This window comes from Empidonax traillii, unplaced genomic scaffold, assembly GCF_003031625.1.
Source record: "Empidonax traillii isolate 1590-97213 ecotype Southwest subspecies unplaced genomic scaffold, ASM303162v1 scaffold600:size394560, whole genome shotgun sequence".
Classification (NCBI taxonomy): domain Eukaryota; kingdom Metazoa; phylum Chordata; class Aves; order Passeriformes; family Tyrannidae; genus Empidonax; species Empidonax traillii.
Genome location: NW_020955793.1, coordinates 247634 through 260915, shown reverse-complemented (window position 1 = coordinate 260915; position 13282 = coordinate 247634). Strand labels below are relative to the sequence as shown.

The following is a 13282-nucleotide window of genomic DNA, read 5'->3' as shown; positions in this document are numbered from 1 at the left end:
AGCACCAAGAGATAACTTACTCTCCTTTCATTCTGCCTTTGCAGTCTCTTGAGAAGTCAGAAATGTTTTGGCCTCCAATTACCCTAGATGTCCATATTGCTACTTCTGAAGACTGAATCTGTTTACTTTGAAATGGTGTCTTGGTGTGTGCACTTCAATAGCAGAAATAGGTGGTCTATATTTGGATGGTTTGCATTCACTTGCACACTGAAGGTTTCAAAAATTAATAAATCCCTGTTTTTTCTGGTCTTGTTCTCTTGTACACACACAAAAAGACAAGTTGCCCCTCTATGTAGAAATATATAAGGCAGTCTGAATTATTATTAATGAGGCAGAAGCTGTGAGGGTTATGTACTGTGCTAATGACATATAGCTCTCTTTTGTGTAGTTCCAGATGATTCAGTAGCGTAAGTCAGGAGGAGGTTTAAATAAGAACTCTCCTAATTTTAATCAACAAAAATTCAAAAATTCAAATCAACTTTTGTTAGGAAGAGGAAACAGCTGAAAAAAACAATGACATTTAGTAGGAGAAGTCTGTTCTTAATAACATATAGTTTAGGAATTCTGTTAAACATGAGCCCTAATTAGTTAGCCCTCGGGGAATTTTGCAAGCCATGTTTTTTTCTAGACCTTGTGGGAGTGAAGACAGTTAGTGAATGTTCCTTTCCTCTACTGTGCCTTTTATTATTCTTTGGGTGAGCTGATTATTGATTTTCAAATGACTGATATGGGAATGCAGTCTAATTATATTTAAATTTAGTAGTATGTGTGTGCGTAGTTTAGGTACTATCTGAACTTTAAACATAAATATTGAATTGTATAATTTTTTATCTTCCAATTAAAAAAAATAATTATAACTTATTTGCTCTTTTGTATGCTTGAAAGCACACCTGGTGTCTGAAAAGTATTTGCATAAACTTTCAATTTTTCCCTCTCAGCTACCTAAAATATCCCTAATTATCATTGAGCATATTTTTTGAATCACATGCAGTTTGCATATATTCTTTCATGGAATGTTGACTATGAGAACTATCAAAAGTAGCATGTGCTCTGGTAGGTGTGTTTCTCAATAGCTAGAAAAATTGTTACAAGCCACAAAACTTCTTGAAAACATGGCTGGATCATTCAGATCTATTTTATGAAGCTGAGAGGGGAGGGGAGCAGAGCCTGAACATGGCAGAATAGAATAGGGTCGTGAAGGTGCCTTTATTGTACCTAAAACTTCAATGTATATTATGCGTTCAAATGAACAAAAAATATGTTTCAAATGAACAAAACATAATGCTCAGCATTTCTATCTTTAGAGATGCAGGAAGTGTGGAATTGTGACAACCTTGATATTGTGCATGAGTAGGTTTAATTTTAAAGCATTCTAAGTAATCATCTCCTAATGTGGAGATTAGTTGTACCATGTGTAAAGAAATCTAAATGCCTAAAAAAATATTTAAATTTATTGACAGGTTGCCTGAAAGTTAGATTCAGCTTGGATTCAGCTAAGACATTTGTTGAAGCTGACTAGGAGTGGGAAATAACTTTGTAAAGCAACTGAAAGAGAAATATTTCAGTATGAATTATCTAGGTACTTTAAAAAGATTGTTGTATGGATAGGAATGTAGAATGTGAAGCAAATGTAATTGCCACTTTTGTAAATAACCATTAGTTCTAAAGCTCACGATAATGTTTCTCCAGCAGGTCATATCTGTTTTGTATTGGATGCGGAAGGCCTATTTGGTCTTATGAACAAGAAGAAAAAAAAAAACCCTTTAATAAAATAGAAATATTTCACAGTATAGCATGCAATTTATACCATAGCTAAGCATAAGAATTTTCACTGTAAAACTGTAAGAGTTGATCAGTTTTCTCTGTATTTGAAAACTTTTAATTATACAGTTCTTTACTGTGTCTTGACAGCATAAAACTGGTTTATAGAGCTGTCTTTTTATTAACACTTTCACCAAATGCAGTGAGGTAATAATCACACAGTGTAGAACTAAAACGTAATTCCCATATAGGTTTTAGTTTAGAAAAACAGAAAACAAGTCCACTTTAGAAGTGGACTGTTTAAGGGGAATTAAAATGACTTTCACCTACATATTTTCTGAACTGATACTCTAATGCTTTGCATTTATATGCTGATGTATTGGAAGTGCCGGGCACTACTTCAGGATATTTTGTTAAATAATATTCTGTGGTTTTTAAACCTGAAATGTTGTGGTATAGAGTTTTGTTTCAATACTAAAGGATTGTATTAAATTGTAGATTATGTGTGAAAGTAATTCAGTTTTACATTTTCAAATGTTGGAGGTTTTTTATTACTCTTTTTGTGTGTATTGTAACACAAATAGTTATTTTTGGAAAGGGGGAAGGAAAAGCTCTCCTTTTGTGAGTGCCTTTTCCCAGGAGTGTCAGTACACAAGGTCCTAAAGAATTGTCTGAAGCTTTACAGAGCAGAAGGTAACAATTGCTCCATTGATTCTCAAAAAGCACAGAAGTCTGTAGGCAGGACCCCCATTAAGATCTGCTGTGCCTTTTTACTGGGGTAGTTGTTAAAGATTACCAATCTTGATAATACCGAATTTCAAAAGCTAACTCTTTAAACTAGAAGAATAGGAGAAAGTGGTAACAATAACTCAGTGACTGTGGTCTCATATTGTGCTCGCTTTTGTGACCCATGCATCAAAAGAAAATTTCCCCCAGAAGGGGTGCTTTTGGGTGTACTGCAGCTGAATTGTATATTATGTTTCAGCTTCAGGTTACAAAAACAATCATGTTATGAAGTACAGTCAGCAGCAGGATGCAAAGTGTACCTCCTGAAAGGCTTCTGAATTTTTTTTCAAGCCCCATACTAAAGATGTTATAATTAGAAACAATGCTTTCCATTTTTCCTGTGCTGAGAAATTGCTCGTCATTTGTTTAATTAGCTGCCAAAACTTCAATATTTTAAACTGGAAAAGGAGAAATATGGACAAACCTAACATTCCTTAGAATGTCGTGCTTTTGGGTGTTTTTTGCCATTGATTCAACACATAAAATAATATTGATCATTGTTGGTATTTTTTTTTTTTTGTTCTCATAAAATCAGAATATGAATCCCCCACTTCCACCACCACCTCTCTTGTCTGCTGCAATCATTGCATCGGCTGCTTCTGGACCTCAGTCTACAGGTGTAATGCAAAGGTCCACGTCAGGATCAGCTGACCAAATGGCACATTTACGACCACAAACTCGTCCAAGCGTGTAAGTAAAATAGAAACTTTTCGCCAGTCAGAAAAATGGAACGAGATTGATAACTTCACCTGTGTGTGTGTTGTGCCAGCTGTCTGTGTTCTGCTAGAATTGCCAGAAAGCCAAGCATGCAACTCAGAACAAAAACTTGCATAAATGTGATAGCCCCAAACAGCCTTCATACTGAGCGTTGTTTGTGTCTTAGATAAATATAATCCTCTGTTGCTCTGTATAGAAAAAGCTCACTTCAAAAATATAAAGTATTTATCATGCAGAAGATGAATGAATCCTTGTGTTAGCACTGAATACTGTGTAACTCACAAGTGTCAAATACTGGAGTGAATTTATTCAATGTTTTCCATTACGTATGGTATGAAAAGGCTATTCTCATGTGGAATAACTTGTGCCAAAACACAGAAAGTGCTGTATTTCATTCAGACTGTTACATTAGCATGTTACTGTCAGATTACTTGTGTCAGTTGCAATTGAAATTTGACCAAAGATTCTACAGCGCACTTAATTATTGGGTGGCAATTCGGAAGGAAGGCAGAAAGCTGCTAGTTAGCATTCCATCTTCACACTTGTAATACAAGCAAATGTGCGTCATCCTTCTGGGTGAAAATATTTTGTATATTAACATGTGCTACTGACAACATCTTCTTGAAAACTTCTTTGTGTGCAGCTTAAGGAATAGGAACTGTAAAAGAAAACATGAAATTCAGGAGATGCTGAACCATCTAACAGGACACGTTTGAATAATGCAAGGACTGCCTTTGTTCTGTGTCTTTCTTTTTATCTTCCCACCAGGTTTCCTCCCACTCCAGGAGAGCGCCCTTCTTGTATAGCAGGTGCATCTGGATTTGGGCTGTTTCTTTGGTGTCAAGCATTTTAACACTGCTTTTTATGGATTATTGTGCCTAGTGCAGTTAATCAAGTTCCCATCTCATTTACCTCCTCCATCTTTAAAGGGTTGCTCTATATGAGGATACTAATGAAATTTGGAATGATTTAACTAAAGGAAAAGTTAATGAACATCAATTAAAGCAAATCAATTGCTTTTCCATAGAGCTTCAGTGTGTGGCTTTGTAGATCACCCCTAAATCATGTATCAGTGAAGCCTTCTTCTCCCAGTGTACCATATGTTGCCTTTAAAGCATATTTTTGACTTGCTTTACCAGGTACCTGTATTGCCTTTAAAGGATTTTTGCAGATGCTGCAAAGTTTCTTGGGGGGACAGCAAGGAACAAAAACGTAGTGCAAAAATGACAAGCATGCAATTAATGCTGTTGTTACTATGCACAAAAGACAATTTTGATGAAAATGTTTTGCAAAGAGGAGGGGGAAAGACTAGCATTGCAAGTAACTGTGGATCCTTTTTCAAAAAAGGGAAGAGTCCACCCATCTGCTTAATTGTCTGCTTCTTTTGAAAAGTATATTCTTTTTGAGAAAATGGGATTTATTAGAATGCTGTTTTCCATACATTTGGGTCAATAATTATGTGAACAACATTCAAGCATTTTTCTTATGTTCAAACTGTGGCAGAAAATAGAGCACTGTGGTGGTTATAACAGTATCGCTTCCTAATGTCATAATAGGAAACTGTGCGATCTTACTCAAAGACTTCCCTAGGAACATTCCAAGATGCAACTGCAGGAGCTTCAGCATTTTTTAAACTTTTTTCCTAAGAATACTTTTTAAAAAAGAAAAAATGCAAAATGTTTCTGAACTTTCACTATGATTTCAAATGCACTGTATTACACATTAGTGTTGCTTGTAAAATAAAAAAGGATAAACTTTATAAGTGAGTAACTGCTAACTACCTAAACCATAGACTTCAATTTCTAGAAACCTGTCTCTTTCTTTTGCACTGCAGTTGGCACAGGGAAACTCCAGTGTTGCAGTTTGCAAAGTAGTTCTGATACTGATCTTTCACTTCCAACCAACAACAGTTCTCCATTCTCCCCAAACCTCCAAATGAAAAAGAAGTTGGTGTGTTACAAAATGTGAGAGGTACTAGAAGCAGATGTAGGGAGAGAGAAGTGGGATGTGTAGTTGATAAACACCTACTTAACTAAGATCACTACCTTAATTAAGAAGATGGACAGTCCCATTACTAGTATTGTGCATTCCCTTTAAGTGCAGCTGAGAGGGTATTCTTAATTGTCATTGTTTCCTTTACTATTACCATCACTTGTTTTAATATCGTAATGGTATGATGGATCAACTAACACATAACCCCTTCTGCCGTGCCTTCTCATCTGTGAGTGAACTCTCTGTACCAGGAAACACAAGTTATGTTTTCCGTTGTTTTACCTTTATGGATTGCATCTCTTTTCCTGTCTTTTAGGTATATTGCTATATACCCTTACACTCCTCGAAAAGAAGATGAACTGGAGCTGCGGAAGGGAGAAATGTTCCTAGTGTTTGAACGCTGCCAAGATGGCTGGTTCAAGGGAACTTCCATGCACACAAGCAAGATCGGTGTTTTTCCTGGAAATTATGTGGCTCCAGTTACAAGGTATAGTATTATACAAGTGTATAAAAAGTTCATCTTGTTTCAAGTCCAGAATTATTCTGTTATTGTATTTAATGCTAAAATTGGATAATTGAAGGCCTGTGGGCTTTTGTAACTAGATAATTTTTTTCAGTTGTGTTTTCGTGTTTTGCTTTTAATTTTGGCAGGACAGTGACAAGTGCATCACAAACAAAAGTTCCCATGTCTACTGCTGGCCAAACAGGACGAGTGGTAACTATGGTCAGCCCTTCCACTGCTAGTGGAACATCCCAGAAGCTCCAGGGGAATGGTGTGGCAGTGAACTCCAGCACAGTACCCACAGCTGTGGTTTCTGCAGCACATATCCAAACTAGTCCACAAGCAAAGGTCCTTATGCACGTGACAGGACAAATGACAGTCAACCAGGCTCGCAATGCAGTTAGAACAGGTAAAAAAAAATAAAAATTATGTAGCAGAAAAAATGTAAGGCCTGTCTGGGCAAGTGGCCGGAGCAAGGATATATGTAAATATGTGTTGGGGTTTTTTTTAATGTCATTGTTTAGAGCTGAAATGACAATATATGCCTCTGAGTTGTTGAACCTTTTATTATTCTCCTCTAAGCAGCTGTGTGTACGTACATACTCCCACTGTTGGGAATTTATATGCAAGTACTTTAGGTGGAATTTTTTTGTTCCAGCAGTATCTGGGACAGGGACATTCTCTGAGCTTCCCCACTCATATGCAATTCATATAGTAGTAAAAGTGAAAAGAATATCTGAGTCATATCTTATTTTTTGTGTGTTAGCTGCATAACAGCTACAGTTTGCTCTAATTTAGCCTTCACTTTTAAGTTATCTTTTAACATCTTTGAATACCTTTAGGTTCATTCCTTCTTCTTTTTCAGGTCTCTGTCTCAGGATTGGTCCTTAGGCATTCCAGTTTGTTCTCTAACCTTGACTGCTACTTCTTTCTGCTTTGATTCTGAAACACTAAGGCTATATTGGCTTCAAGATCCATATAATCTATGTTGTAAAATTCTGTATTTCTGAAAGGTATTTACTGTCTGGGGCAGGCCACATCATAGTGAAACATGCCTTCTTGTTATTTAAATGCAGATCCAAAAAGATTGATAGCGGTGTTTTCAAGAGGTTTTGTTTACCTAATCCATGCACTCCTCTGTGGATTTGCCAGGCTAAGAAAATTCCTCACAACTGAAGCCTAATCTGTTCCAGTTGCTCCAAGAGCCTAAAAGGAAAAGGAAAAAGAGAAACTCCATTTCAGACTATCCCGGGGTTTCCCCTTTCCGCCTTGAATTTAGAGAATGAGATCTCTTGGCTGTAAATGATGGCAAAAAGATTTTTTAAATCACAAGATTCTTATTGGTAGAGCAGAAGTGAAAGCAGAATATGCTAATGGTGTGATCTGTTATCCCGTTAAAAATGGTTATTTCCTATGGTCTCAAGTTCCATGAATTAGCCCACTCCCTCTTCAGAGTCATGCATCTCCTAAAACACACTGGGCATGTTCAGATGTCAGCACCAGGTTTGCTTTTGAAGGTAGGATATGTACATATGTCTTTAGGTATTTTATTTCCTTAATGGGCCCCATCTTTCTCTAGTCTAATCTTAGGCTGGAACAGATGTGCTAGTTCTCTGTAACAACTTTATTTGTTACCTTCAAATAAAAATAACCAGATGCTGTTGGCAGCTAGTAGGAAAAACTAAGCAAAGCATCTGTACTTTCCTGCATCTCAGGCACAGGTGGTTTTTACTCTTAAATGTTTCTTTTGGGCTGCCTAGAGGCTTGCACATGACAGCACCAAGGAGAAAGCTCCTGTGGGCTCCAGAGGTCTTTCTGTCCCTGCATCCCTGCACTGCTGTCAAGACAAATAAGCTTTTACCCTTCCATTTAGCTGACAAATGTAACAACATACTTCCCACCAACTTTTCAAGTTCAAAATGGAAAATTCAGAGGGGCTGCACTCTCTATGCAAAGAACTTGACATTGGGTTCTGTAAAGGTGTACTGTTCAGTCACAAATACAGATCTGTCCCTTACAGGGACCTGAGAACTGAAGCAATAATGGCTGCTTTATGTTCAAATGTTACAGAGAACTTTGTAGTCGGCATCTGAAACATGATCATATTGAGGTTTCCCTAGCTGAGTGTTACTCTCCTGGTGAGGGAGGCTTCACAGATCAATGCTGCATTTTGTGGGGCTGTTCTCCAGTTTCAGTTTAGCTCAGGGCTTTGAGGACCCTTCTTCAAATGATCTTAAGTGAGACATTGCTTGACATTGTCTTTGCTGAGGGAGTGTGCATCCTTTGATTAAAAGGAACTATGAAGAAAACATATATTCTGCCTATTTCATTAAAGGATAAACGTCATGAAAATAGGGTGACCTGGAGCATTTTTCCTATCAATTCCACTGGGATAAGAAAACAAAACCAGAAAGCTTTTCCATGCTTGTAGTACATAAATTGCATGTGAGTGTAGATGTATCTTGAAGAATAGCAGTAAGAAAACTAATGTGTCATGAACAAAAGGCAGCATTAATAACTGGATTTTTACCAAAATTTGGGAACTTGGTCAGTCTTCTCTAATACACTGTTACTGCAATCTAACCAGCTTACCAAGGAAACTTGTAGAAAGCAGAATAAAGCAAGCGAGTGCTGTAGGCTGAATTCCAGGACAAGTTTGAAACTCTAATTAGTATCTAAGAATCAAGATTAATTGATACATTTGAGATGTACCTGTACCAAACTGGAGGGATGACCCCTCCTTAGATAGAAAGTTTCAAAGTGTTTGAAGGAGAGAAGCAGTGCAACACTGGGGTGCTGCATTTTGCCTCATATTGTTCAATTAAAATGTCTGCACTTCATACCACCCAGTGGTGCAGAGATGCCCAGGCTGTTGAAATGATCCAAATGCATATATGAGTGACCATATGACTATAACATCACTGTTACTTTTCGGAAAGGATTAATTAGTTTCTGCAGAACTCTGTGCTTTGCAGCTCAGCTGCAACTCAGGTTAGTATGCTCAGCCCTGTGCTATTCTCCAGCTTCCAGTGTAGATGTTCCTTTTATTTCACGAGGGTATGAGTAAATCCACTTCTATATTTAAACATCCCAAGAGACAATAGCTTATGTTTTCAGAGAAACCACTCGTAGCAGTAGTTGCCACTGTACTTAGTTTGAAAGACCTACTAAATCCATTGTGGATTTTGTGAATAGTTTAGGGAAACAATCCAATTATATTTTTAGCATCTTCTATACGGAGTGTTTCTTCCTATTTTCATCATGCACCCTGACAACTACATATTATATTAAAAGGAGCAAACCACTTCCAGGCAATATTTAGCTAGGTACTAAAATGTAATCTTCACTTTTCATCTCTTTCTCTACAAGAATCATTTCACTTAGCAGCTTGGATTTCTCCACAACAGTTGCAGTGGTGTTATTCTTCTGTTGCATACTGGTGCAAGAAGGGTAGCGTTTGCTTCTACTTTATTCAACTAAGATAAATTTGATGCTGTGTATCATGTCACTGCATAATAGGAATGAAAGTTAAGAAGGTACGAAGAAAACTTCTTGTGACTGATTAGTTATAACACAGTGACTGTACTTCACTTTGTGTGTCTTGTGAAAAGATGAACTATCTCAGGTTTTATTCTTTTGTTCCAGTTGCCTCACACAGTCAAGAAAGACCTACAGCAGCAGTCACACCCATACAAGCACAAAGTCCAACATGCCTTATTCCTGCAGCTGTGATCATTCCCCACCACTCTGTTGCCTCCCAGCAGCTCCAGCCCCAGGTTCCAAACAGTGCTGCTTACGTCACAGCTGTGAATGTGAACCGCTCAACCATCCCACTGGCATGTGCAGCAGCTTCTTTGAATTCTCCTAACATTGCTGCTTCATCTTTGGAGGGAGATATTAGTGGAAAAACTGTAAACACTCACCCTGGAGCTCCTGCATCTCCAGAGGGTGCTTTAGCAGCTGGTGGAAGTGCTGCTGTCAGTAAAGCAGACAAGGATGGCAAGGTGGGTAGAGAATAAAATCATTCCCTTGAATTCTCCTGTTTTCATCATGCAGTCTTTTAAGAGATTAAACAACACACCAAAAAACCCCATGAACCTGTGGGAATGTAAACATTTCAGTCTAATAAAATGAAAATCAGTATTCTTTTAGTTTGCCTTCCTTATTAAGCAGACACATTGAGAGATTATGAAAAACATGTTACCTACAATGTTTGCTGGACAAAGAAAGAATGCACGTAATTGTTTTTTCTAAATGTAGATCAGTACAGTCTGTAGCGATTCTGCTTTCCTTTCTTCTATTTGAAGTATTTTCCTCTATGTCTAAACTCATTCTCACTGTTCACCAAGTCATATGATTATGTTATATTGTAGTCCAAAAAATTCCTCCAACTTTCTAATTGATTTTCTTTTATGGTTGTGGTGTAGTTAGAAATTTTTTTCCTTGGGACAACTGTCTTTACATCTCAAATGTTTTAGAATTTACCTTGTTACTCTTCAGCCATATGCTGATGTGGCTGCTTAATGTAGTTTATGAAGATTTTAATCTTAGGCTGTACACTAATGTCAGCCACTTTTTAGTTATTTTTGTTGATTATTGTTGAATGGATGTACCTAAAACTTTGTTTTAAAATTATTTTAGCCATGGACATTGAAATCAGACTGAGATGCCCTTAAGGAGGGATTTTAGAAAACATATTTATAGTTTAAGGTGAAGGATGCTAATATTTTTGGAGTGTTTTAATTTCTTTTTCTTTCCCATTTGCTAGACAGCAGATCTTTGCTGAAATACCTTTATGTTATTGGAGACTTTAGAGAAAGTACTGAGGATGTTTTAATTCACCAATTCCACTACATCCCAAGCTATAGAAAAAATCTCACATTGCTTATGCTTTTCTCTGTCTGTGGTTAAATAGCTTATTTTTGTCCCCAGGGCTCACAATCTGGCACCTCTCATAAACACTGAATTCACTCAGTTAAAGGGTTGGTAAGAAGATCGCTGCCCACACCCCTTTAAAAAAAAACCCAAGAAACACAAAAAGCTACTTAAATAATTCTCTTCAGGGTAGGTAATAGTCTTCAGGGATTCTTGTCTGGACAAGCAAAAAGAATGTTTACAATCCTCCCCTCAGCACAGCAGCAAAACACAATACATTCTCCTTGGGGCAAATTTCTGTAAAGTCATGAAGATCTTCCCTTGCTGAAGGAGGATAAATAAAAGAAACTTATCTAAATAGCAGCTTCCAGAGTGGACTTTTCTCCTTGCTTAGAAATTGTTCTCTATGTCTTCCTGGAAATGTCCATGTTAATGAAATGTTTTACTTTTTAAATTCCTGTTGTGGGAATCTAACTCATCACACCTTTTTCTAGACAACCATTTGGGACAGAGTAATTGGATTTTAAGTTAAGCTTTAACCTAACTAAGTGAAAGGACTTAGCCAGTTTATGGTCTTAATTACTTATTGTTTTTTCTCTTTAGAATGTTAATAATGTTCTTTTTCTTTTATAATTTTCATCATTATCTTTTAAATTTTTACAATCTCAAGTATCTCATCATTTACTGCGTCCTCTCTGAGCATGTTGTCATCTATCAGAAGGAAGTGTTCAACTCTTCTTATGGGAGACTTCTGTTCTAAAATGAGGCACTGCTTTTGGTTCACAGAAAGAAAAAAAAGGTTTGCTGAAACTGCTTTCTGGAGCATCCACTAAACGCAAGCCTCGATTGTCACCTCCAGCATCGCCAACGCTGGAGGCTGAGCAAGCAGCCGCAGAGTTGGCCCTGCAAGGTGCAGTGGGGCCAGAGCCTCCGTCAGCAGGCACTCACAGCAAAGCTGGACCGTGTCCCGCCGACAGCGAGGCCTCTGGGCTGGCACAGGAATCACTGCATCGGAAAACAAGTTCCCTGGATTCCTCCATTCCAATAGCACCACCACCTCGGCAGCCTTGCTCATCGCTGGGTCCGGTCCTGAATGAATCCAGGCCTCTTGTCTGTGAAAGGTAAATTATCCTATGCAGCTAGAGTTGGGCAAGCCAAGGAAAAAAAAAAATCCATTCTCAGACACTTGAAGTGTATATCAGAACTGCTTCAGAATGCTAAGATTTTACAACAAGATGAAAGTTATTTTTTAACAATACTTTATTTACTTATCAACCAATACTTATGTTTATAATTCTTTACTTTTCACGTTACTTTAAAGTTTTTAAATGAACAGAGACTTAAATATGATGATCACAGATTTGGTATGAAAACTGAGGTAGATAAGATAGGCATCCTATTTTGCAAAACAGAAGCACATTATATTCTTGCATTTATGAATATCAGGTTAGTCCTTGAAGATTATTAGCAGTGCATAACTGCCAGCCTAAATATATTGTGAATGAGACTTTTATCTATGTGTAGGCTTCTTAATAGCTGATTTCTTGAGTTGTTGCAAAGATACTTCTAATACCCAAATGCCCCGTGACTCCACATAGCAAGCTCCAGGGCAGGCTCTTTGGTGAGTGAGTCTGAAAAACATATAGTTGTCTCGACTCTGAAATTGACAGGCAGTTGCTTAAAAGTTCTGTCACTTTTATGTTCATCTTTTGTTTTCCAGTTTCCAAGTTCTCAGTAGATTGCACAGACTGTGAAGGAAATGGCAGTTTTCTAACTACTGTCTCTTTTATGATTCATTGTAGCAGGCAAGCAGTATGAAGAGTGTCATAGGATTTCTTTTGCAGTAGATACAAGATTTTGCAAAGTGGGAAAAAACAGTAGAGTTGCAATGTTAACAGCTCTAGGACTGAACTGATTCAAGCTGACTATTGTAAACTTTGGTTTGATACTATGAACTCACCTCTGTGAGCATCCTGTTGTATTTTCAGGGGCGCACTGATCTTAAGCTATATCCATCCATTAACATCCAGACAGTATGTAACTTTCTATGTGTCTTTTAGTTCACTTCTGTCATACCTTTAATATTTTTGAAAACATTATTACTGTTTCTATGCAACTTCCTTGCAGGTAATTTCTATTTCATACTGAATTTCTGAAGTAGATTTACATTTAGAGATGGGTAATAAAACCTCAAAAACTTTTCTCTAAGAATAACATCACTTTTTTCACATTATTGTAAGTCTGTTTAGCACAGTAGTATGCTTTTATGCTTTGAATGTGAAAATAATATAAAATTCATTCCGGCATGACCAGTGCATATTAGTGTAAAGCTCTTTCTATCCTCACAAGAAATAGGGTTTTTATTTCCATGATGAAAATTTTTTTTCTTAGAACTGCTTTAAGAAAATGATTCTGTATATTTTTATTGATCTAGTAATGACATATACTCAAACATTCTCTGTATTCTTACTATTTTTTAAGTGATAATTGCTACTGGAGAAGTGTTATTACAAGATCATTCTCGCTGGTGGTCATGCAGATTTGTTACATTTTTGTCAGTGTATTTAAATAGAATTACATCTGGGTTCCCATTGTCCTTTTCAGGACAGGGTAAATGTTTTTCCTGAGCTGATGTGCACATTTCCTTTG

The 13282-nt window shown here is 37.1% G+C and overlaps 1 protein-coding gene across 4 annotated transcripts in view; it reads left to right on the top strand.

Moving 5' to 3' along the window:
- The window catches only part of SH3RF1 (SH3 domain containing ring finger 1), an 86978-nt gene that overhangs the window by 66142 nt on the left and 7554 nt on the right, over positions 1–13282 (top strand). For all 4 annotated transcript variants that reach the window (XM_027898512.1, XM_027898510.1, XM_027898511.1 and 1 more), the window contains 5 exons: positions 3083–3237; positions 5573–5743; positions 5908–6167; positions 9404–9762; positions 11420–11754. In XM_027898512.1, the coding sequence (XP_027754313.1) occupies positions 3083–3237; positions 5573–5743; positions 5908–6167; positions 9404–9762; positions 11420–11754 (1280 nt within the window). The remainder of the gene's footprint in view (positions 1–3082; positions 3238–5572; positions 5744–5907; positions 6168–9403; positions 9763–11419; positions 11755–13282) is intronic.